The sequence below is a fragment of the Phyllostomus hastatus genome, unplaced genomic scaffold (assembly GCF_019186645.2).
Source record: "Phyllostomus hastatus isolate PE091 unplaced genomic scaffold, TTU_PhHast_1.1 phas_contig_40, whole genome shotgun sequence".
NCBI classification, from domain to species: Eukaryota; Metazoa; Chordata; class Mammalia; order Chiroptera; family Phyllostomidae; genus Phyllostomus; species Phyllostomus hastatus.
In genome coordinates this window covers 20,567,847-20,595,323 of record NW_025333872.1, presented here as the reverse complement: position 1 = coordinate 20,595,323, position 27,477 = coordinate 20,567,847, and the positions used below count along the sequence as shown (strand labels likewise).

At 35.4% G+C, this 27,477-nt stretch overlaps 1 protein-coding gene across 2 annotated transcripts in view; it reads left to right on the top strand.

The window, feature by feature from the left end:
- Positions 1–6,027: 6,027 nt before the first annotated feature.
- The window catches only part of KHDRBS2 (KH RNA binding domain containing, signal transduction associated 2), a 546,662-nt gene continuing 525,212 nt past the window's right edge, over positions 6,028–27,477 (top strand). For both annotated transcript variants that reach the window (XR_006786163.1, XM_045843530.1), the window contains exon 1: positions 6,028–6,323. Coding sequence is in view for 1 of the 2 variants with exons in the window: in XM_045843530.1 (XP_045699486.1) it covers positions 6,233–6,323 (91 nt within the window). In the remaining variant the exon portion in view is untranslated. The remainder of the gene's footprint in view (positions 6,324–27,477) is intronic.

Genomic DNA, 27,477 nt, shown 5'->3' with positions numbered 1-27,477 from the left:
GAATTGCAGTGGTCAAAGTAGGCAGCCTTGTCTTGTTCCTGATCTTAGTCTTTCACCCGTGATTATGATGTTAGTTACTGTTTTTTTTTAGCAGCATTTATCACTCTTAAATTTTGCCATAATGGTAAATTTTGTCAAGCTTAATGAATTTTGTCTCTATGTCCTATTACTTCCATTTCTCCCTTAGTATTTGAACCAGCCAACTAAATACATTCAGGAGCATGCAGAGCACATTATGATATAAAGAAGCATACATTTTGCTTATGCTGTCCAATAAACTGGAAAAAGTATTTAGAAGACAAGGAGTAAAACCAGAAATGCAGGGATATTGTGACATATTCAAAACTCAAGATCGTACACAAGAAGCATGAACTCTAAACAATTTCTTTTCATTTTCTTCCCATACCATTAAAATAGATATAGTATCTATTCAAAACAGAAGTTCTTTTATGCCTATAGTTTATTTAAAGAAATTCTTTAAAAATGGCTAATTTTGTAGTAAATGGCTTAAAATGTTATTTTAGAGGAAATAATAAAATTGACATAATCATTTGTATTATAGTTTTGTTTGAAAAAGGAGATAAGTAGATGGCTCACACATATGTACTCGTTTGTTTGTTTTTTTTGGTGGGATTAATAAAGTCATTACAAAATATTTGGTAATTTGTGTCCAAATTCATGAATTCAGTGCATGCTATACCAAAGGCTATATGATGAAAATAGGTACTTGTGCTCTCTGTGGCTAGCTACTAAACTGAGGTTTGGATAAGATACTTTGAGATTATTTTTGGTAATATCTAGATTTAAATTTGTTGTTAAGTAACTTAAGATTTATGTAAAAGTTGCAAAAACAGTAGAGAATATTCCAATATATTCTTCATCCAGTATATCCACATATATGTGGTAAGATTTTACCATATATTGTGGTAAGATTTTACCACATTTGCTGTGTCACTTCATGATTTTCCCTATCTCTATGTTTCTTTACCACATATTGTGGTAAGATTTTACCACTTTTACCACATTTGCTGTGTCACTTCATGATTTTCCCTGTCTCTATATTTCTTCATCCACTACATCCACATATATGTGGTAAGATTTTACCACTTACTGTGTTAAGATTTTACCACATTTGCTGTGTCACTTCATGATTTTCCCCATCTCGATGTTTATTTTTCTGTCTCTTCCACTCTCTCTATATATACATGTACATGCACATATTTTTTTTCTTAATTATTTGAGAGTAAGTTGCAAATGTGATGACCATTTTCTCCTTATAATTTATTATGTATTTTCAAAAACACAAGCACTCATTTATATAATCATAATATAGTTACCAAAATCAGTAAATTAAAACTATAGACTTTATTTATATTTTGCTAATGATCCCATCACCATCCATCATAGTAAAAAAAAATAAAGATAAGATATATGCAAAATGTGGCCCAGGATTCAATCTAGAATTGCATTTTATGTTTAGTTGTCAGGTAGTAAGATAATTTCCATGATATTTATTAGCTGTCTTGATGGTCATGATAGTCAATGTTTTATACAATGTCTATGTCTTTGATTCTTTATTTTGTTCTTTCTCCTTTGTTGGGCTGATAAAATCTTGTCTCTGTAACTGTTTTTTTTCTAATTTCATTATCATTCTCTTCAAACGGCTTATACTCACATTGTAATAACTATTTTGTGCAGTAGGATCTCATAATGATTGTTTCCTGCATGGCAATATCATTTAATGTAACAGATCAGAATAATGAAAAAAATATCAACAACTATCTGCAGTATTTTAAACCTCAAATGGGATGATATTGTCTTAAATACTGTTTCAATATTAACTCATCATTTCCATGAATGCTTTTTTTAATTAATCCAACTGAAATTTAATCCACTCTTTATTAACTTATTTTTAGTGATTTAAAACAATTGCTTATCTATCTGTCTCTATGGCAAAAGTTTTAGTGTACTAGAAGATTGTTTTTATCAGCCCTGGCTGGTGTAGCTCAGTGGACTGAGCATGGGCTGCAAACTAAAGTATCGTCGGTTTGATTCCCAGTCAGGGTACATGCCTGTGTTGTGGGCCAGGTCCCCAGTGAGAAGCATGCAAGAGGCAACCACACATTGGTATTTCTCTCCCTCTCTTTCTCCCTCCCTTCCTCTCTCTCTATAAATAAATAAATAAAGTCTAAAAAAAGATTGCTTTTATTAACTTATCTCTTAGTCTCTATCTATACTGAATACAACAGAGTTCAGATCTTCATTTGCTGTGTATGATAATATTTTATTTTACTGATGTGATTTTTTGCCTTAATATATTGATCTCTAGAAATAATCGATATGTGACTACCATTCAACAATTCAGGGATTTAATTTGAAAAAAACAGTCAATAACTTTCAACTGAAACAATAGCTTCATTCCCCTTTCTCATAATTCAGTAACTATTCCTCAGCTGATACCAATGTCAACCAAACTGTGTTGGTTCAGTGGTCGTCCATGGAGAAAGACAAAAGATGAACTTCATCAGTTTTCCAGAGATAACTTCAACATCAGGAATGCTGTGTTTGACTTCTTAGGCTACCTTAGAATTACTATCAGCTTCTTTCTTGGTCTTTGTTCCTTACATTTGTAAAGATTTAAAATGGCAATATTCCAAACACAATAGTAGGCTCTCAACAATTATCAGTGCTTTCTCTCATCTGCTATTCTTAAATTATACATTTGCATCTGCTAAAATTCAATATGATAATTTTAAATTTTCCAATCAGTAAACACTTTTTTCCTGTGTATATATAGGCTAGCTCTGAGTGATGAATATTCATTTTGTGCTGTGGCATATTAACATTAGAGCATAAATTTTGGCTCTGAACACATTACCTACGAGCGATTTCTCATTGCACTTGGTACTGCTGCTATTGGTTGTAAGCACAGCCAAGTCCCCATTCCCTTCCTTCTTACTTGCAACCCTAAAATATATCATGAAAGTTATAAAAGAAACTGAAACTTATTTTACTAGTTTAGTTAGTGAAACTAAAATAAATGGGAATATTCAAACAGTACCTTCTATGTAATGGACTCTGCCAGGCTCTTCAGTAGATGAAACTCAGTCATTCACTATTTTGGTCCTTTATTATACTCTGTCCAAGGCACCAAGGCATTAGAAACCTTAATATAAATTATTGGGCTGCTATGATTTTATTAACCCATTGTTCTTATTGTAAGTGGGTTCTACTGAATCTGTGGAGTAATTGTTAGCAGGGTAATGAGGTATACCTAAAGTTGATGAGAACTCTGAAATGGGAACTGTGTGTTTTGTTAATAATACAGGTTGGAATTTTTTATTAGAGTCCAAGATAAGCCTGATTAAATGCCCTTTTGCCTGGCTCTTCTTATAAGTGTTTTTGAAAGTATTGAATACACAGTTTGTGCGTTAGCTATAGGACATATTCTATAATGTATGCCTTATTCTCCCTTCAAAAAACAAATTTGGTTGGTGTAAAAATTTCCATAATATCCCATTGTTGAAATGATGCTGCAGTAAAAATAGTACTGCATTAAAAACAACAACAACAACAAAAAAAACCTTTCAGGACCAGAACTCATGTTTAAAATGAAATACATCTTTAAGATATACAAATCAATTCAGTGGTGATTATAGTTAAGCTATTTACACCATTAGAAGAAGAGGTAGGCTTACCAGTAGTTATAATTTATTCATGGGTAGACATATGATATTTTCTATTCAATAATCATCTATGGGTAGCTCTCAATTTATTTACATTTATGTTTATTTAATGTTTGCATTAATGAGGTCACTTTAAGAATATCCATTCTAAAATTGTGGTACCTATGAAATATCTGTGTGTGAAATAGGTGGAAAACATGGTTGGTAACAGTCATCTCCTCAAAATGCATGGATCTGATGTTGGATATATGTATGTGCAGAGCACTTGGAGAGTTTGCCTTTTTCAGCCATACCCTGTTTGAAAATACATTTCTCCTGATAAACATGCATTTTAGGCATTTGTTAAGAGTTTGCCTAAGAAAATAAAATCATAATTCTTTCTTGATAATTACTAGGAAAATAAAAGTCAGCTAGCTTATCATGTGTATAATGACCTGGATATCCAGAGACATTGCATAATAAAGTCAACCCTTGGACTGCTCTCCATTGTATCTTCTTAGTGCACCTTGAATCAGGGAAAAGAGGACTGTGAAAAAATAACATAATTGCTGTTGCTGGATATAACAAGAGTAACTGCATCTTTTTGATTCATGAAACTGGGTTTGTTCATGTTCCCATCAGCAGCACCATATGCTTTTAATCTTTGGGTACACTGCAAAGCAAAATGTGATTGTAATTACTGCACAATAATTTTTCTAATTTACATTCATTCAAAATGTTTACAGTTTATTAGCTCTGGCTGGCATCTTACTCACCCTCCATTACTATAGCTATCTGGCTACCTTTCTGAATATTAGTAGCATTCCTACTGCCAAAAACCCCAAAATTATCAATGAGTCATGTTCTCACAGCTTATCTGATGGACGTTTAACAATCTTATCATATTTGTTACTCACATATCCCCTTACCATTGGCACCCTGTGGACACTTGGCTTCCCCATAACAATGGCTGGTGTCAAAAAAGGTCATATTTGTTACTTCTGGGTCACTGAACTTCTATGTCTTTGCCTTGATTTCCATATTTATAAAACAGATAAAGTGATACTTGCATCAGGTTTTTAACAGTGAAAATTGAGATAATGGATGTGAAGTCACGTTAAAATTGTAAAACATAATATAAATAAAAGGTAATCTCCCAATCTTAACTTGAAAAATAAAGAAAGAAAATATTTGAATACAGTAAGAGAACTTGGAACAGTTTCATCATGCTTTATTTGTAGGAAAGTTAGCCCCTATTCTTTGGGCAGAGGAGAGGCAAAATCAGAAAATGACTGTTTATGAAAAGAGACAGAAGAAAAATTCTTTTGTAATATTTGAAGCATTCAAGCTGCATTTTCAGGCCTGGATGGTGATACCTCTAGGGTTTAACTGTGCTTAAATAGAGGTGGGATAGATACAAACTAGCTCAGCAACAGCACCTGGAGAAAGAGGCTGTCACATCTAAAATAAGGAGAAAAGGCGAAATTAGAGCAACCGCGGTTATGTATTTTCTAGTCTCTTCCTCTTCCACATTTTCCCAATTTCTTCACAAATTGTTGCTAATTTACTCTGTTGCTTTTTAGTTGAAAAATACAGACCCCTCCTCGAACCCGTCCCGTAGATAGGGATTGAGGAAGCAAGGAGAGATGGGAGAGAAATCAGAACTAAGTCAATACCCCAGTGATTGTACGCTAGAAGCGTGTTGCTGTACAACAATATCGCCCTGGAGCCTCTTTATTTGTTTATCAATGAACATCCTACAGCGTCCTCGAGATGTAGGTCAGGCTCATTGGAACAGGAGTCACCGATCACGTGCAGCCTTCATTATGTTTCCAGACCGGGTGCGCTGCTGATTCCTGCACAGTAGAGTGCGTCTGAGCCACAGGAGAGGAGACACCTGTGCCTTAGGGACGCAGGTGAAGTTCCATCTACCTCCTGGAGACTTTCCCTAGTGTTTTTCCACCCCCTCAGCCACTCACTCCTTATTCCCATCTTCCCTGCCGTCTTGGACCAGAGCTTCTCTGTTTAATTGGTGCTTTTCCCGCTCTCTCCCCGCTCGGCACCTCGGCTGAGGACCCAAGGCTCCCTTCAACTGGGCATGCCTAATAACCAGGGAAGGCTTGAGCTGCAAGAAGAAAGCGTTTGCACCTTCTGCGCTCCCCTCCCCTCTGCAGCTGTCTCCTGCCAGTCAGGCTATCCGACGTGAGCTCGGCCCAATGAAGGCCCGCGGCCTTCGTGAAGGCCCCGCCTCTCATGGCACACCACCAATTAATGGTTGGCAGAGGTGGGACGTATTCTGTTCCCGCCTCTCCAGTTAAGGCTGCTTGTGTGAGCGGGGAACAGCGCTAGCGAGGGACGACGGAAGGGACGGGCAGGTGTGGGCTCTGGGCCGCGCAGCCGGACGGCGGGAGTCGCAGGTGCTTGGTGCATGGGCCAGTGAGGACGCGCGGAGATACCCTCGCCGTGGCGTAGGCGGAGCAGCGCGGGAGTCAGGCGCTGCCCCGCGACCCTGCGTCCGAGCGAGCGGAACCTTGCGCTTCGCTCGTGGACTGTCCGAAGTCCGCGCTATGGAAGAGGAGAAATATTTGCCTGAGCTGATGGCAGAGAAAGATAGCCTGGATCCATCTTTTGTGCATGCATCGCGCCTTTTGGCGGAAGGTAGGACTTGTCTCCCCAGATGGGCTCAGACCTCTGGCCGCCCAAATCACCCGCGGCTAGGTTAAGAGAGTGAAGTTGGGGAGGGACGCTTGTCTCCTTCGCAGAAACTGTCACCCTGAAGATGCTGGCTTCAGAGCTCGGGGCGGACGGAGCCCGTTCTCAGGGCGGGCAGCAATGCTCGTTCTCTACGTTTTAATTTGGGGAAGACTAAAGCTTGGGGATCTGAAGGCAGTGGTGATGTGACCTATTAGGATCATTGGTAGAAAAACCATAAAGTGTAACGCGGTTTACAGGGATATTTTCACTTCGCAGAGGGAAGGGAAATCAGTTTGGAAGTAAATGGTGATCAGTGTAGTGTTCAAAGAGCTTCTTGCTACATATCAGCATTTTTATTTTTTTTGCTGTATATGGGAATTGATGTTGATACTCTAGTCTAATTACAGCCTCTCCTATGAAAAGTCTCAGAATCAACCTAGATTAAACTATCATATTCTTCTATATTTGTGAGTGTGACAGAGGCTAAAGTGCTTATCAATTTATTTGAAGTGTGATAATTGGTTTACTCTGCGAGTTACTGGTCCCTGGGAACACTCTGCAATTGATCAGCTGTTTTACCAAGTGTGCTTTTTCTGTTGTGTACCTGTAATGTTAAAGGAGATTTAATTCCCAGAACATGTATGTGTTGTCTTTTGCGTGGCTTTGAAAGGTTGTTTAAGCACACACACAAACTTTATGACGAATATTAACTGAAATTATTCCACTTACCTTAAAATAAAGCTAACTGCTAAAGATATGATATCTGTGGTAATCGACACATGACTTTAAAAAACTTGACTTTTTTTGATGAATGCTTCATTAATAATGAATTGTTTAATGATTAAATGGACTATAATGCAATTTTGTAGCTGAGGTTATGGACTTACCTATAGTAAAACTAAAAGTGACAACTTCCTCTTCCTCAGCCCTTCAGCGTTAAGAGAAATGTTTTCTTTACGGAGACTTAGTTGTACATGGAAGGAAAAAATTCTGATCTTCCATGTATGATTCAAATATCACTAGGTTTATTTAAACGTGTTATTGATGGATTATTATTTATAATAACAATAAAGTATGAGCTTTTTTCCATTTTGCATACTAAACAGTTAAGAAAATATTTATAATCAAAATATTGAATTTGTGAAACAACTAAACTGTTTTTCAAGGAACAAGTTAGTTTTCGAGAGGATTTGGGAAAGTAAAATGCAATTATGCTTACTACTTTCTTGGTTACTGATTTTTTAAAAATAGAAATTAAAGTTGAAAAGTAAAGTTGACTAAAAATTAAGTTCTCTAGTTTATTAAAAACAAAGGTAACTACGTACAATAATGAATATTGAAAATTAATGAGTTATTAAGTGCTTAGGATTGTTCAAAATAATTAAAAATTCAACTAAGCCTTTGAAATTGTTCACTTCAATATATTTTTCCAGAAGTGTCTTTATTTAGCTGATAATGTCTTTAAAATGAAAAAAAATTACAAATTGGTCATTATCTGTGACCTGTTCATTGGTGTTCTCTTTGGGACAGCAGGCTCAATGATAATTCATCTTTCACTAATGAGAGTTAGTGTACTTTCAAAGACTGCCACACTAAAAAAAATGCATGTGAGAAACTCTTAATAGAGTACAAAGTATTCTGTGGCTGATGAAACAGCAGTCTCTGCACCTGGTTCCTTAACATTTTATCTTCCTCAGGAACTTGATTTCTTGATAAATAGCAACATGCTCAGATGTTCCTTGTAATTTATTTTTTCCCCAATAGGGGGAAGTATGTCCTGCTTTTGTAAAGCCTTAGGAGAAAAAGCTCCTAAATAGAGAGAAAAGCATCTAAGTAAGAAACAAAGAGAGATGTCCAAATTTCAGAGAAAGCATACTAAGGAAAAGAGAATGAAATAGGTGATTATAATAATCTTGGGGTTTATAAAGAGATGTACAAAAGATACATAAGATTTAAATTAATTCTCTGATTGCACTTGAAGCTCTTCATATGGGCTTATTAAAAAGTATAAGGTATGTCTGCTTTGGAATCTTTGATAAATATTAATGTACACTTTACATTATAGACATTACATTATTTTTTAAAAGGCTGTTTGCTAAGATTTCCAGGTTTTTGTTCGGATCTCTCTAGGAGAGTATTGTTGAGGTGATTTTATTTCTCATACCTGAAAATGCACTGATTGAAGGCAATGGCTATAAATAAACCTGACATAGATATTCATTTGGAAGGAAGATGCACACTGAAGTACATTTCAGTCGGTACTGTGCAGACAGTCTCAAGACTGAGTGAGTAATAAAAATGATCCAGATGATTCAGTTCTTCGGAATGATTTTTTCCAGAAGCTAACATCTATAAGGGTAGTGATATAAACCAATGAGCTTTCACAATGATTTATTTTGCTATTTTGATTGGTGATAGATGCAAATTAGTGCTCAATATTGACTGCTTTGTTTAAAATTGAAGGTCCTGAGGTTTAAAGTACTAGTTTTTTTAGTTATTTTGTCATTGTTATTGTGGTTTGTTTTATTTCACTTGTTTCTGCTGTGTTTTCAGTATGTATGATTCTAAGAAAGCGAATGGAAGAGCCCAAACATTTTATGTATTTGACTTTTACTTAGAAAAGATCTTGAATAATATGGTTTGATGAGTGTTTATAATATGTTTGATTAACCAAAATAATGATTTTCCTGTGATTATACTATTGTTATCTATTTGTTGTGGATGGTGCTTTTGAATATGATAAAACAGCAAACTCAGCATGATCCTAAAAGTTCCACTTAGCCTCTGAATTTGCTTGCCAGGTGAAATTAGATGAGGTTATTTATATCTCTGTTACTTCTGGGAAGTGCACTAAACTGTGAACCCAGATACCTGGATTTTAATTCCACTTTTGCTGAAACTGATTCTTGATGAGCTTCCCTTCTCTGGGCCCAGTGTCCTTGTCTCTGAAATTAAGGAGTTGAACTAGGTGATCTATATGTTTCCTTGTAATTCTAATTTAGTCTGGGACTACTGCTGTTGCAAGGAATGGTGTTGGTGTATTCAGAATACCAAAATCAATGGTTGAACATTTTTGAAACTTCTCAAAATTTCTTCCAAGATTAATGATTAATAATACATTTATTGCTCTATAGTAATAATTTGTAGCATATACATTATCTTGCCCACTGGGGACAGATTTATGTTCTTAAAGTCTATTGAACTATTATGAAGGCTTAGAGCTAAAAATATGTATATGCATGGAAATTTCTTGTTTGCAGTCAAGCAACAGGCGTCTGTTGACAGATGTAGATCTATTCAAGTTTATAGATTCAATTATGGTGATTCCATGTCTTTAGGAAGATTAATAAATTCTTGTCCAATTGAGACTGTTTTGGGTTGGCAAGATTTCCTAACATAAATTCTTCACAAATATTGGTAGATTCATCATTGTTTTGGTTGATTTATCATATGATGAAGTCAGGGATTGCCAAATATCCCAACAGTTTAAATGTTGAAAACAAAACAAACAAACAAAAAACAACATCTAGGTACTATTTTCAAAATTCAGTGAAAAGCTTGGCCATCCATCTAGGATTGGCCTCTCTGCTGCAGATATAGATGAGTTTTTAAAACCACACAAGAAATGGGGATTAACATTTATTACAAATACTTATCTGTAGTGACTTAACTATATTTAGGTTCTCAATGAGGGTCATTTTTTAAGTTTATTTTGTGTTCCTTAAAATATTTTCCATAAAGCATGGTGAGTTCTTAAGTGAATGAAAGTTATTGGTACAATGTCTGAAATCAGCTTCTGATAAGAAATAGTATTCATGAAGGTTTTCCTTTGACTAATGTAATCTCTTTGATATTCCTCTCAATATATTCAGGTAACCTTATTCATGTTTCTTAAAGAGAAAACAAAAAATGGCAGATAAACTAATTTCAAGGTTTATCAATATTCAAGGTTTAACTATATTCCGCTATAAATTCAAGGTTTAACTATGAGTTATTCAATCTATAATTAAGACACATTTACAAAATTATGGAAAATTTTGCATATGCAAACAAAACACTTGGCATAGATTGGCCACAATTCTGCCTGCTGTTAAATTTCCTCTGATTCTCAGTTTCTTCATCTGTAAAACAGGAAAAGTAAAATCTACCAGGCATGATTATTTTAAGGTTAAAAATGCTGTTTCTGACAATATAGGCAGTATTTTATATAAATACAAATAGAATTTTTTGTTCATATATAAGGAAAATATAAGCAGAAATTATATAAATATGAGATGATGCTTTCAAGATTTTCCTTAACATTTTAATGGCATTGTGGACTTGACCTCAGCTTGAAGCTTGGTTTTGTAAGGAGATAAACGCTGCCTTACTTTTGAATTACTGTTGAGTGAAATTTGAACTTATAAACCAAACTATAAAATAAATTATCTTATGAAAAATGATTCCAGTGAGGGTTTTAAAAATACCTTGTGTCCTTAGTCACTGGGTACTTGTCATTGTTTTTTACTTGAGCTTGATTAACTCTGGGCCTGTATCTTTAAGGGTAATTCTAAACCTCCCAGGCCTCTTCAGAAATCCATATGTCCTTCCCTCCTGGCAGCTGTTTTCTTGGGGGAAATGGATATATACTTTCTGATGCTCTTCAACTTCCTACCATCTAAAAACTTCCATACTCCTTCTATTGTCTTTCATGCTCAGGAGATGAAATGTTTCTTTTTTGTTCAAGGCTGGCCTGTTCACCCATACCCATAACTCTAAAATGTTCCCCATCTTCTCATAGTGATATCTTTTCTTCAGTATTTCAAACTTCTTCCTCCCTGTCCACTCTTTCTTATAGTAGCCTGTAAACATGTTCCAATCTGCATAATTAAAAAATAGAATTCTTGTTTCACTTGCCAAAAGTAATAAAAATAATCTTTCTTGACATTTATCCTCTCTCATTTCTTTCAAATTTTCGATCATATTAGTCTGTACTAAGCTGCCTTGTTTCTCAATTTACCTCTTCAAAACTCCAGCATGACCTCTGTTCTCATCAGAAAACCAGTGGCCCTGGTGACAGAATTGTCTCCTAATTGCCAAATCCAATAAATGTTTTCTGACCTCTCATCAGGTCTCTTGGCTACATTTTTCACTGTTGATCTTCTTCCAATTTTTTTGGCTTTTGTCTTGCCTGACACGCAATGCTATCAGAGTGATCCATTCAAAATTAAGTGTGACCATGTCACACTTTATATTCTCTTTGAGCAGGCTTTCTCTGACACCATGTCCACAGAGGGAGAGGGGGCATCACCTTGATATTTCCAGGTGGAGTGAAGTCCAGGTGCCCCTCCAAGGGTCCACTGATATCATGCCAGCCACGAAGGGGAGGAGCACGTTGTTATTTGTTCCTACCTGGCCTCTAGTGATGCCGAGAGGAGGGGGAGGGCTCATTCCTACTGGAGCCTGCTGAAAATTCCAGCATGAATGAGACTTCTGATACCCCCATGGCTTGGAGGGAAAAGAGTGACTTGTTACTGTTCACAAGGATGGAAGTCCAGGATCTCCACATGACCATTGACACTGAAGGAGGCCTCCTTACTGTGTGTGGACACAAAGTCCCTATTTCCCATTCAGTCTCAGCTGTGATTCCAGCCAGAGGGAAAAAGGGTGCCTCTGCAGTTGGGTGAGGTTGGAAGTCTAGGTTTCCCTATTTAACTTTTCTTGACAGGGGTGAGCATGAGATGCCTTTTGTTTTGTTTTTGTTTGTTTTGTTTTTCCTGTGTTGTTTAGCTGGAGAAGGATGTTTGTTGCTAAATGTTTTCTGCTTTGCTAGGTTGCCCTTTTTCTAGTCCTTTGGCCAGAGGGAGCAGGCTTTCCCTGAGGCTTTGTTTATTTATTTTATTTTTTGGTATGCTTCTATTGATGTTTATGGATTGCCAGCTTTACCAATACCCACTTCGGCATACATGAGACACAAGAAAAAACTAAGGAAACCATTGCCCTGCTGTTCCTGGGTCTTGTGTTACCCAGTTAGCCTGCATTCTTCTTTGTAATCTGTGGTTTATTGATCATAATGTCCCCATCCCATTTATTTCTGTGTCTTAATTTATTTCTTTATGACATTTTTCTTGGGAGTGTATGCTAGGCTTTGTACATTACTATTTCATCAACAAGTTGTGTAAGAATGAGCATAAGTAGGGTAATTCTATATTAATGGGCCCTTATTTTTCACTTTATCTAGTTTCAAGAGACTTGGTGATATGATAACAGAGTGGGAACAGTGATGTCTGATCATTATTTCTAGTTTCTGTTGATGTGTGTAATTTACATTGAAGCTTTTTGTTCCCACAGGTTCTTTGAAAGGAAGGAAGTTTTACAGGTAGTTTTTAGAAACCCATGGAGATAAGTCTGTCACATCACCAGCTTTCCTTATGCCCTTATTTGTTGGAACACCTGATTTGATCTCTTTCGACTGAATATATATACACAAATATATCTAAGTTGGCATTATATTCTGATGCCAGTTTGTTTTTTTAAAGCTATAACAATATAAGATTTATTATAGTCATAGGTTGAAATGTGATCCCTTTTCTTATAAAAATGGTGAATTTCATTAAAATAAGCATGGTATAGAAATAGATTTTTTTAAAAAATAAGTAGTAGGTAATAGCTGATCTCCCATATTAATCTTCTCAGACATGCATGTTGTTGTATGACATTTTTTTTCTCAAGTGGAGAATCCTGAAATGATTGATGTTTTATGGTTAGAAACTTGAAGTCTCAGCCAAGCATCATTGCTCAATCTTTATTAACTATTGTGGAAAAGAAGTCATTTGTAGCATATCCTCCTTTACTTGCTTTTGTTTCACAAACACTACTTTTGAAAAGATTTTGTTCCAGACAGAGATAGCAAACATTCCAGAATATCCAAACAACCAATTTTTAGGCCGTTTACTATCCTCATAGTTTAGACACAGTTTGGGAGGTAAATGTTGATGGGCTAGGACTGCACTGCATCTGAGTATAGCATACATGCCCTTGAATGTGTGTTGCTGATACCGGTCTTAAATATGTGCTCTTGGTATATGAAGAGTATCAGATGTTTTATTTATTGGTTTCTAAATAATTAGGGGGAGTCAACATTACGCATAAGATAAAAATAATAGTGTGTGGGAAGATCTCCTGAATTTTATACATTGATGATTTCCTGGGAATTCAGAGGAGGTTATGACTCTTCTTGGCCATTGTAATCATAGATGATTCTTCTTCTTTTTCTTCTTCTTCATCATCATCATCATCATCATCGTTTTCATTATTGTCAACATTAATTGGGAAATTACTCTTTGTCAGGCACTGTACTTGATGCTTTGCATGCATTATCATGCTTAATCCATCCACCAGTCCAATGAGATAGTTATTAGCATTATCTTTGCTTGATAAATGAGAAAATTAAGCATTGAAGAAGTAAATTTATCTCAAGTCACAGAGCAAATGCATTATAAAGTTGAAACTTGGCTTTCTCCCCCACAGAGGCAATGTGTAACCATTACACCGTTCTGCTTCTGCAGAGGAGACACAACTTGAGTTAGCCTTTGAAAGAAGGCTAGATATTAATATGCAAAGTTTGTCTAAAAGATCAACATGGTTGTTACCATTAACTTCTAAAATATGTTCCTGAATGCAAGTATTAGATGAATTATTACACAATATTGTTAATAAGTACACTACATAAAAGGCAAGCACATTTATAAATAGGGAAATTTACCTAAGTACAAAATTGGGTTAAGGATTATCAAGAAAGCTTAACTTTTCCATTTGTCTTATACTGACTTTTTTCTAAGGGAACTTGGTAATGAGGTGGCAAGGACCATTCCAGGCTTTTCTTTTCTTTTTTTTTTGGATCCATAAGAGGTTGGAGAACTTTGTGTAATTTGCAGAGTTTTTTCCCATGTTTTTTCATAGAGAACTGCTTATTTACTGCCTTCTAAGAAGAAAGAACAACTATAGGTCCTTTCTTGTGCTTTGAGGCAGTGTTGGTTTTGTTTAAAAATGGGAAGTGAGCAGATTTCACATGTGATCAGAAACAGAATTTGGCAACATGGCTTGGTCCAAATGTCATCTATAGGTTCTGAGGTCTCAGGGTCTAATAACTTTGAAAGAGATTGGTTGATATTATTATACTGTTATCAGAAATGGCACAATTGATGCCCGATTTATTTAAAGCATTAAAAATGAAGTATTACTTTTCTAATAGAAAAGCAGAATGAATGTGTCTTCTCTAGTACGTAGATATTTTTTGCAGATTCTTAGAATTATATATCAGAAAATGATGCATCCTGACTACACCTCAGGAGAGGGAGCCTCTGTGACAGAAATTCGGTAAAGAGAATGAAGGAGAAAACTTCCGTTAATTTTCAGAAGAAAGGGATAACTAAATTAATAACTATTTTAACAGAATGTACATTCTGGCTCAGATCCTTACATTATACCTAAAAGGGCAGCTAATGTTGTATCTATTTTTGGGGAAAGAAAAAAGAGGCTCATTAGAGGATAGTACAATCAATGTGGATTTTTAAAGCAATAAATTAGATGTTAGGTAAACATCCAATATAAAAGTGTCAAGGAGCCACCATTAAACATTGAAACATTAAAAAATATTGAAGAATCTTATATATTTAAGGACATATCATGATCTTGCTTTGAAAAAACTTTTAGAAGAGTTAAATACCTGTTACCACAGCCTGTCTCTTTTAAAGTAATTTTTTCCAGGAAATTGAAGGAATTTGATTTTTTTAGAAATTTGATTTATGTGCAGCAATGTACTCATTATATAATAGAAGACAGCAGATGACTAAATATATAATGGAATATATTACTACATGTTTAGGCATGTAGATATTATAAATGGAGAAATTTAAATGACTGTTGTTTTGAATTAAAGAATATCCATGTCTTCAGAGAATCTAAATTTTTCTTTTTGGAATGTAAAAACTAGAAGCTTCCTTGTTTTCTTTCCAAGGTCTGATGGAAGAGGGGGTCTTTAAGGAATTGTGTGGAGATGAAAGAACATTTGGTGTGCTGACGGCAGATGGCACTTTATTAAATAATATTGTTTTGGAATGGACTTCAGGAAGATAGATGGCTATGCATTAAGCTAGTATTCTGAAATTAGTGTGAAATTTCAAATTATATCATATCCATATAAGGAAAATCTGGTGGAATAAAGCAGGATGATGATTAAAAACCATTTAATAGAATTATATGCAATGATAAGTATTTGGTATGAGTTGCAATAAACCAAATGGTTTCTCTTTGAGTAAAACAAGTAAAAGGTGTGTGTGTGTGTGTGTGTGTGTGTGTGTTAAGCATGTGCTAGACATAGGTAGTCAATGAGAAATAGTACAGACTTGGTTCAGTTGGTTCTTAATGTCTCTGCTCTGTATGGCTGAGTTATACAGGGTCTGGCACAAATAATGACCCTATTATTACAAATCATAGGCATGTAATTCTGTAACATAACAATATCACACTCAAGGGCACCATATGACATTTTAGGTGAAATGTTCAAATTAAAAGTATCAATTATTATATCCATGTTATTACCCTACCAGCCACACTCAAGAAGGCGTTACTTCTGCTGGACCCTGTATTTTGGTTGAGGGAAAGGAGAAAAGAGCTGCAGTCAGTTAAATAAACAATTTTCATAGGATCTGCAAAATACAGTAATAAGGAAAATTTTGGGGAGTCTCAGGTCGGTTACCTAAAAACGACTACAGAGATTATGGGAAGTTTCAACAGTAAGGGGCATGTTAGCTGAGATCTAACAAATAAGTGGGATATGTCCAGGAGTCAGTGAAGAAGGGGCTATAATTAAGGAGAATTATACATGTGTACAGCAAACAACATCTCTAAAGCCTGCAAAGAAAGAGAACATTTATTTAAAAAGGTAAAAGTTAAGTGTGATATCGTGATTTATAAGAAATAGATATTTGGTCTCCTTCCCTGTTTCTGCCACAGAAACCTTAAAACCCTTGGAGCTTCCTAAGTGCTGGGAGCTACAAGGTGTCTTTCTATGTTAATGACATGGCTTTTATACCCGACCTAAGGTTTGGGGCTAGTTGCCTTTATAACCAGCCATGTATTTAGAGGGTTGTAACTCTTAGTACCATTCCCCCAATCTCCAGGAAGGGGAGAGGGGCCAGAGTTTGAAATCAGCTGCCAATGGCTAATGGTTTAATAAAACATGCCTATGTAATGAAGAACCCTATGAAAACACAGAAGGACTGGCTTTAGACATCTTCCCAGTTGGTGGAATGAGTTTTGGGAAGAGTTGAAGCACAGAGCATGGTAACTCTGTTTTCTTCCTCCTCATACCTCATTCATTTCTTTCATCTGTTTGTTACTGAGAGACACCCTTTGTAATAAACTGGTAATCTAATAGATGTTTCTGTGAGTTTTGTGACCTGCTCTAGCAAATTAATGAAACCCTAGGAGGAGGTTGTAGGACCTCTAGATTAATAGCCACTTGCTTAGAATTTCAGGTAAAAATATGGACTTGGAATTTGCCTCTGAAGTGATAAGAAAGTGTTTTGGAACCCCAATTTTATAGCTAGTTAGTCAGAAACACAGATGACACCTTGGCTTGCAACTGCCTTGTAAAGTGAGTCTTGGGAGCAGGCTTATAAGACTGAATCCTTAACCAGTAGAATATTATGCTGTTTCCAGGTAGATAGTCATAGAATTCGGTTGACTTCTTGGACATCCTGCTGGTGTCTGAGAATTGCTTCCCGTTGATTAGGACCTGGTCCCTCACATGCCTTTGGGTCCAGGAACCCAAAGATTAAGTGCATTTGAAAAATACAGTAAAAGAGAAAGCTTCAAGAATAATTGGGTCTAAAGAGAATGGTAAGTGCTTATCACACAGATTTTGTCAACTTGTTAAAAACTTTGGACTTTATGCTAAAAGTAATGGTAAATCATTTAAAGGTTTTAAAAGAGGGCAATTTGATACCAGAATTTCCTTTAAAGAATAATGTAACTGCACTGCTCAGGAAGGATTTGACAGATAATGAGACACGGGCAGACCATCAGATGGCTAGTAGTCCAGGAGAGAATTTGTGGTGACATGAATTTAAATAATGAGAGACCAGATGAGAAGAAGTGGAGAGAGATAATAGAAATTTAGCAAATGAAATGTAAAAAATCATATTGGATAGAGATGGTGGAAAATAAAGGGCAATGAAGGCCATTGTCTAGGATGCTCTTGGTAATTGGTTTAATGGTGGTGTCAGTTACTGGGAAGAATTAAAAGGTGGCTAATGCTGAGTTCAGCTGAATATACATGGAAAGGCATGTGGGGTGTGGAGGTAAAGAGGCAGGTGGAGAGTTGGGTCAGGAGAAAGGTCTGTGCCACAGATAATGCTTTAGGTTTCATTAGCAGGTAGGTAAAATTTGACCTTGGCAGAAGAAGAGTTCACCCATGGAGAACATATGGAGAGCAACAGGAAGGAGATTTAGGATGAAACTGTGAGGAACGTCAGCATTTAAGGGGAAGACAGATGAAAAGTAGTCTTCAAATTTGACTAAAAACAGTTTCCTAGAACATAGGTAGGGAAGATCAAATACATTCAGTGTCAAGTAAATAGAGTATTTGAAAAATGAAGAGTTGGGTTAATATTTTCAAGTGCTGCAGATGGGCCAAATGAGACAAAGATTAAAAATGTCTAATGGATTTGGCAACAAAGAACAAATTGAGAGGAGTTAAGAGAAAAATCTCAGATTCCTTCAGGTCGAATAGTTTATTGCGAGACCATAAGAAAATGAGGTTTGAAAACTCTTCCAAGAGCTTTGACTTTGTAGAGGAGAAGAGCTAGGAGATAGAATTTGTTGAACAGTATGAAATTGATAATGTTTAATCATTTTGACCTAAAAACACAGCAGTTTTTTTGTGGTTTGACTTTTACAAGGGGATAGAATGAGAGAGGCATGTAAACATAGTGGTTAACAGCATAGACACTGAACCTGGACTCCCAAGATTCCAATTTTGTTCCTATTAATAAAGTTCTGTATTATTTTGGGTGAGTTATGTTAACCTTTATATTCCTCTTTTCCTTATATGTAAATTTAGGACACTGTTAGTTCTAAACTAACAAGCTAATGACAGCCTCATATTGTTTAATTTGCCCACTTTCAATTACATTGCAATTCCTGGGCTGCACCATCACCTCCCCTCCCCACTCCTTCAGCTTCTGCCTTGCCAACTTTCATCGTTAGCATCGTTATGCAAAACTACACCTCATTTCAGCAAATCATAAAATTGTAAAATTAATCCCTACCCTTTTTCTAAGACTACTTTTTTCTTTGATGGTTTTTACTGATTTGTTGGCACGTGTGACTTTGTTGGCCACTGCCACCTTCTTGATATATTTTCTCCTTAAATTTGTGCTTCTACAACCAGTATAGAAATTTGCTTCCTTTATCCTGATCAGAAAAGCTGATCCACAGTGAATACGAGATGGGTGGCTGAATCTGTTGTACGTTTAGATCCTTACGGCTTGTAATATAACCATTTCTTCATTACAGAGTAACATAATTGTGTGAAAAGAAATGCATATTACCTTTCATAGGTTTGTTTCAGGGCTGGTGGAAATAATGACTTTGTTGGATCTGAAAGAAGACATGTACTTCTTCAAAATTTTAATGATATATTGTAAGGTTAAACATCATTTTATGAAATATTTGTGTGTGTGTGTGTGTGTGTGTGTGTGTAGTGCAGTATTTCTTATTCTGGATCATGGTAAAAAATGAGAGCTACTTTTATAGTACAAACAATAGGCGACGCCAAAATACTAGTGTTTGAAGCCCAGATTTGCTACTTGATTGCTTTGTGACTCTGGGCAAATTTCTACATCTCATTGAACCTTTGTTTTCTTATCTATGAAATATGGTATGCTCTTGTCAAATGTCTCACAGATCAATCAAGCATCTCATGAATCCCATGCCAGTGTATATGCAGTATTTCTGGCAGAAATCAATGAAGATTCTTTTCTTTCTTCCACATTGTCTGATTTTCTTACTTTAAAAAAAGACGCACATTTTTTGAGAAATGAAGTGCAGTTTTTAGGTATACAGTTTGATGAGTTTTGATAATTGTATAGTCTGTGCAAGCAGTAGTCTTGGCAAGATAGAGAACATTTCCACCAGCTCAGGCTTTCTTTATTCTCCCTTCTCATTAATTTGTATTTCCTTTGGCAACCAGTGATCTGGTTTCTATCATAGGTCACTTTGACTATCCTTCAACATTATGTAAATGGAATAATTGACTATATACTCTTCCTTCTTAAGTTTGGTATATATTTGACAGTAACCCATATTGTTGTATTTATCTATAGTTTATTATTATTTTTCCTGCTGAGCAGTGTTTCATTGTAAAAATATGTCGTGATTTGTTTATCCAATTTCTTATGGATGGACATCTCAGCTGTTTTCAGTGTTAGCTTATTATGAAAAAGCTGCTATGAATGTGCATATGTAAGATTTTTGTGAATATAGTGCTCTTCACTTGGAGTGGAATTGCTGGGTGTTAAAGTATGTACATATGGTTAGCCTTTTTATTACATGGGATTACCAAATAGTTTAAAAACTTGGGTAGTTCATTTCCTTGCTAACATTCTTGGTCTTTTTAATAACAGCTATTTTAGTAATTTCAAGTGGTATCTTACTGTGGTTTTAATTTGCATTTCCTTGATGATTAATGATGTTGAGCATATTTTTATGTGTTTTTGGCCATTTATATCTATTCTCTTATTGAAATGATTGGTTAGAATGTTGACAGATTTTTAATTGGATTGTTGGTCTTTTTATTGTTATCGGAGTTATTTGTTTATTCTGAATTTGCATGCTTTTTAAGTATATGTTCTGCAATTTTTTTCTCCCAATATCTGGCTTAGCTTTTAATTTTCTTAAGTGTCTTTTGAAGAATAGAAGCTATTAATTTATTCTAAGGTCTAATTTATTGGTTTTCTTTATACTTAATTGTGTTTGTGTCCTCTTTGGGAAATCGTTGCCTCCCTCAAGTCCACAAATTTTTCTCAGTTTTTTCATATAGAGGTTTTATGATTTTAGCTTTTAAGTATAGGTTTATAACCCATTGAGATGTAATTTTTATGTAAAGTTTTTATTTTTAGATTTGAATATTTACTTGTTCCACCATCATTTGCTGGAAGTATTTTTCTTTGCTCACTGTCATATTTAAAGTGTTCAAAGATATAGGGCAAACACCATGAACATATAGTATTTAAACATAAAATAAAAAAAAATAAACATCACAGCGTTCAAGCATTTGTGAACTGCCTTACAATATTGACCATCTGCATGTTTGTGCCAAAGTAAAAGGAAAAAAATGACTGCCTTAAAATTAATTCTTAAGCATGATATATGTTTATACTATGCTTTAAAGTTATGTATAGCTATATGAAATTCTTTCTTTTTCTCACAATTTAGAAAGTAATCCTTGAAGAAAATATGAACATACTTTTCTTTTTGTAACTGAAGAGAAGACTAGATATCCTTGGTGTTTGCTGATTCTGATGAGTATAGCATTCTACCAATGAAGAAGTAAGGTATTTGCTGCTAATGAGCAATAGTGGTATCTAGTAAAACATGAGAATTGCACTTCCCTGAGTATCAAAATAGGTTGTTGTATCACAAAATAGTATGCATGTTAAACATTTTAATTAAAAGTGACCAGTTCTGGCCAGGTGGCTCAGTTGGTTGGAGCATCATTCTGTACTCTAAAAGGTTGCGGTTTTGATCCTGGGTCAGGGCACATACCTAGCTTTTGGACTGGATGCCTAGTCAGGGTGTGCGTGGAATGCAGGCCATCCATGTACCCCCCTTTACCATCCCTTCCTCTCTCTAAAAAATCAACAAACATATCCTTGGGAGAGGATTTAAATCAAGACTATATAATTTTAGGTAATAGGTTATATGCTTTTTCTGTGTTTTACAGAAACAATAATACACAGAGTGGGGTAAAAGTAGGTTTATAGTTGTGAGTATGTGAAACACAGTTTATTCTTATGTTATTATTTATTAATTATAATATTATTTTCTATATGAGCAACTGTAAATCTCCTCCTTCCCACCTTGCATAGAATTGTACAGGATTGACTACCCCATCCTGGGTAAATAGATATATCAGAAGATTAATAACTGAGATCTACATCTGCGTCCACAGCGATAGCCCCTTTTTATTGATATCTCTTAATCTTCACTGCCATAATAACTGCCAGCATTGCTATCACCCAGAAATGTGACATAAAGATTTTGAAGTTGCCCAAGGGCATGAGTGACTGGTGACTTTATATTAATCCCTAAAGCACAAGTACCAAACCACTATCATTTTGAAAACACATAGATAGTCATGATGTCAACAATAATAACCCAAGAGAGGATCTAACAGTGATCTGGGCTGACACAATACATCAGTGCTGGTACCTGACAAGCTAATTCTTGGAGAGTGTGTTTACATAGGCAGGAAGGCTACTCCCTGAAGGAAAATGATGGTGTTATGGGTCTAGAAGTAGGGATGCAGTGGACAACTTTGTTTGCATTTGGAGAGGAAGAGCAATGTCGTGAAATACTGAAGTGTGTTCCAATGGTGATATTTAGGACCTCCTTTAGAAAGTTGTGAGAAAAGGAAAAATAGCTATTTTAGTATCCTCAAAAACATATAGATTGATGCTTGCTTAGAAATGGAAACTTTGATTATGAGACCCATGAATATCAATGTTACATATATTTTAAAAATTTCATAGTATTCATAATAATGCCTTGTTACCATAAAGGAAAGCTGCTTTTGAAATCTACCTCAACATGAAATGTTAGAATGTATGATTTATATTCAACAGCAATCCACAGAGATATTAAATCTCTAAAAGCAAAAATGTATAGATCAAATTTGTATAATATTAGAAAGTTTAAGAGCCACACAGTGTGAATAGGAGAGAAAAAGGGCTCTTGATGCATCTAATATTTACTCTTAGTAGCTCCTTTTGTTAGAAATGAAAAAATAAGTACAGCTTTCTTACATGCAATTCACTTTTAGTCCCTAATAACTGATATTATATAATTGGTATTTTAGAGGATTCTCTAACTTTGTCCCTGTTCTCTTAAAACCCCAGCCCCTTCTTAGAGCACTACATCACCACCATTGTTTATCTGACTGGAACCAAATGGATCAGAGTGGCTATCTGACACTTTCTGGGGAGAAATTGGCATTAAAATTGAGAAGCGACCAATTAGGGTTGGTTCCAGTACAGAGGAAATGTAAACTCTGGTGTCCTAGGTCTGATCTCCAGACAGAACAAAACAGATGCACAAGTGAGGCCAACATGAGAGAGAATTCTCTGAGATTCCTGTGATCATCCAAGAAGTCTTTCAAGAGACCTAGCTGAATTTGGTTCCTGGAGAAATCCCAGAATTTTTCCAAGATACACAGTTTTTTGATATTTATTTAAGATGGTCCCAATTGGTTTGTGTTTTTATAACTGAAATATCTTTCACTAAGAGAAAACAGGATTAATTCTAGGAAAACAACAATCTCTTGTAATGTTTTAGTTTGAATTCTGCTAAAAGCAGATCCTGAGATAAGGATGTAATGTAGATAAGTTTCTAATGTAGAAACTTACATGTACTAGTACTGATTGCCAGCACTGGCATGAAGTAAAATGGCAAAACAACTTCATTAATTTCTACAGGGTCCGTATTGTTTGTTTGTATGCTTCTGAATCTGATTACAGTTATGTATAAGCTAAAATTGCCTATATTATTCCTGGTGGATGGAAATAAGAAGCAAAAGAATGCAGCTTTAAGGTTGTCCTATTCTCTGCTGACATCTTTATTACTGATGGTTATCAGGGATAAAAATGTATATCAGATTGGCCTTCTATTCATTTTGGGTGGAGTTAAGTCCAAACTTATTTAGGAAGAGGTACATAATATCTTATAATATTCTCCAGAAGTAGACTGTGAAACAAATACTAGAGTGTGAGTAGTTTATTTCGGAAGTGATCTCAAGAAATGGGGAGGTTAGCTATGAAGGAAAAGCAGCCGGCAAAGATTTTTGTACAAAAAAGTTACTAATGTAGGCAACTGAGGCTTAATCACATTGAAAAAATTTGGGAGCCAGTAAAAACATATACACAATCTGAGAGATAAGGGAGATAAGGTATTTATGCCAAATCATATTAGCTATTGGTTAAGAGGAGCTCACTAATTTCCTGACATACCATGCTGATCTTTTAGGGGCAAAAAAAGCAGTCTCTGACAGCCAGCAACAGCTCTTAGGGAAGAAATTTATAGACCCTGGCTGTTGGAATATGGGCAGGTGTGCCCTGAAGTTAAAAAAAAAATTAGGAGAGATAGGCAAGCATAGACACTGTAATGCATAGGATGCTGTAACAAGAGCTTGCTTTGATTTATTTTTTTTGGCTGTATAGAACAGACAAAACATGTGAAAGTCCCTTGTGAGTTAGAAAAGAGTCAACTAAATAGGGAGAATGATGGTTTGTCTATCCAGCCTCCTCCTCTTTTCTCAAACAACAAAACAATAAACATGAACTAGGTTTGGAGAATACTTGCCCTGAAATGTTTCTGTATGAATGAACTTTAGAATAACACTGCTTTTTATTGAACTGAGGCAAAATATTGTAGCTGCCTGATAACAGCCTGTCACATTACAAATCACCACTTGCAAGGTTACACAAGGTGCCTTTAGAAAAAGCTAAATGAATTACCTCAAATAGTGTGTTTGTATTCAAAAGGGAAATAGCTGGTAGTTTGGGAGTGACAATCTTTTTCTTTTGGTTTCAAAAGGCCCATTGCTATGCTTTGCTTTCTCAGAGCTGCTGGGAGCTGGAAGCCTGCAGTGAACAGGTAAATACAGGGTATTTCTAATTGAGAAAGAAAATAAGAATTTTGGTGAAACAATCACAAGGTCTCTCATTTTGCCATTGGAATATTTATAGACTTTGAGGTTGGTTAAGTTAAACGTAATTGACAATAAAACATTTAGCTAATTCATTTTAAAAATTCGTATCCAATTAACATTTTTATTTAAACATTTTACTCATTTTTATGTTTAAAAATTAGAAGAGTCTCTATAATTTAACAACCCATGATATAACTCAAAAATAGACACACACAAACACATATACGTGTGTACATGGCATATAGGAAAGATGTATACTACACACACACTACATGTTACAGAGATCCTGTCATTTCTTCCCATCAAGGTGGTTGTTAATTAATTGGCAATATTAGTTTGTAGTTGAGAGGAGATAGCCACTCATTCAGCGAGAATGACATTCAGGAGATAGTTTATTCAGTGGTCTGTTGTATACATACCTCTTACCATTTAATGATTCATTGTATGGGCAAGGTCAAGTAGTTCATTTTCTGTCTAAATAATGTTTTAGGATATATATTGCACCACAAATACCTTCAAGGATCCCTATTGTCTCTCTTAGTTTACTTAACAAAGCTTTTTTTAAATTAAAATTTTATTTATTTACCTTTAGAGGGAGGGGAAGGGAGGGACAAGGACAGGGAGAGAAACATCAATGTGTAGTTGCCTCTCATACGCCTGCTACTGGGGACCTGGCCCACAACCCAGGCATGTGTCCTGACTGGGACTCCAACCATCAATCCTTGGTTCACAAGCCAGCACTCAATCCACTGAGCCACACCAGCCAGGGCAGTTTACTTAACAATGCTTTTCGTAAAATGTTCAGCTTAGTAGTTTAGTTCTCTGATAGTTTGTGAACCCCAGTTCATTAAAAAAATCCTTTTTAAAAAAACTTACATTAGCTAAAGCACACATATCCTGTATTTGTGCCTTGGGATCTATTGTGTTTTAGGATTTATTTTCATATTAGGTAGTTGAAATTGTTAATTTGTAAACCTTAGTGAGTAGGAGTAGGGACACGAAACACTTGCTATTCAGTTACAGTGGTACCTCGGTACTTGACTTTGAATGTTTTTAATCCTTGAGCTTCTTTTCAACTGTTAGATTCAATTATTCTAATTAGAAATGGGAAAAGATAAGCTCAATAAACTTGATGATGAAGAACATAGTGAATTTAAAATGGTAGGTTTGAAAATTATAAGTCAAGATGACCAATCAGTCACATCAAAATTATATGCTTATAAACATCTAGTATAAATACCTCAATAATTACAAAGCCAGTCTACTATCCTGCTTCACAATAAGACTAACTTGAAACAATGAACAGTTCTTTGCAATTTGCAAAAAAGAGAGGTCTGTAGGAGTATTAGGGAATAAGGACACAATGAAGGAAAGAAAAGCCAATGAACGCTCCACAGATACTCTTTAGTAACATTATCAGCTCTGTTCTTGTAACTTCAAAAAGCCACCAAGTTGAATTTAAAAATCACCATGCAAACAAACTTTTACTTAAATGATTATAATAGTTATATTAGAATAAATATAATTAAAATTGTGGGTACATTTTTGTGTGCTTTAGAGTTTTGATGAATGGAATAAGTAATAAGTGATTACAATGTGACATGTTCCTAGAAAGAGAGCCTTTTGGAAATTTCCTGAAACACTGGTAATTGTGATTTTTAAAACTAGCATTAAAACTTGGGTAGTATGGACATTTTGATGATGTTAATTCTTCCAATCCATGAATACAGTATATGCTTCCATTTGTTTGTGTCTTCCTTAATTTCTTTCAGTGCTGTATAGTGTTCTGAGTACAGGTATTTTACCTCCTTGGTTAGGTTTATTCCTAGTTACTTTATTTTTCTTATTGCTATATCAAAATGGATTTTTTCCTGATTTCTGTTTCTGATATTTTATGGTTGGTGTACAAAAATGTCTTCAATTTCTGAATATTGACTTTGTATCCTGCTGTTTTTCCAAAGTCACTTATTAGGTTCAGTAATTTATTGGTGGAGTCTAGGAGATTTTCTATGTATACTACCATGTCATCTGCAAACAATGTCAGTTTTCCTTCCTCCTTTCCAATTTGGATGCCTTTTATTTCTTTTTATTCTCTGATTGCTGTGGCTAGGACTTCCAATACTATATTGAATAGAAATGGGAAAAGGGGACATCCTTGCCTTGTCCCTTATCGTAGTGGGAAAGCTTTTAGTTTTTGCCCATGGAGTATGATGTTGGCTGTAGGTTTCTTGTATATGGCCTTTATTATGTTGATGTATGCTCCCTCTACTCCCACTTTGCTGAGTGTTTTTATCATAAATGGGTGCTGTACCTTACACAATCCCTATTAAAATACCAATGACATATTTCACAAATGTAGAATGAACATTTCAAAAATTTATATGGAGCCATAAATGACCCTGAATAGCCACAGAAATTTTGAGAAAGAAGAGCAAAGTAGGAGGGATCACAATACCTGATACCAAACTGTATTAGAAGGCCACAGTAATCAGAACAGTCTGATCCTGGCATAAGGACACATACATCAATGGAACAGAATAGAGAGCCCAGAAATAAACCCAAGTCTCTATGGTCAATTAATATTCAACAAACGGGGCAGAAGCATAAAGTGGAGTAAAAATCGCCTCTTCAACAACTAGTGTTGGGAGATCTGGACAGCTACATGAAAAAAATGAAACTTGACCACAAACTTACACCATACACAAAAATAAACTCAAGATGGATGAAAGACTTAAATGTAAGTCACAGCACCATAAAAACCCTAGAGGAGAACATAGGGAGGAAAGTCTCAGGTATTCCACACAGCAATATGCCCCTTAGAGCAGGGGACATAAAGGAAAGAATAAACAAATGGCACTTCATTAAAATAAAAAGTTTCTTCATGGGTAAAGAAAACATCAGCAAAATGAAAAGGGAACCAACTGTATGGGAAAATATATTTGACAATGATACCTTGAACAAGGGTTTGATCTCCAAAATATATAAAGAACTTACCATGACTTCCCTCCAGGAAGACAAACAACCCAATGAAGAAATGGGCAAAGGACCTGAATAGACACCTCTCCAAGGAGGACACACAGAGGGCCAATAGACATATGAGGGGATGCTCAGTTTCACTAGTCATCAGAGATATGCAGATTAAGACCA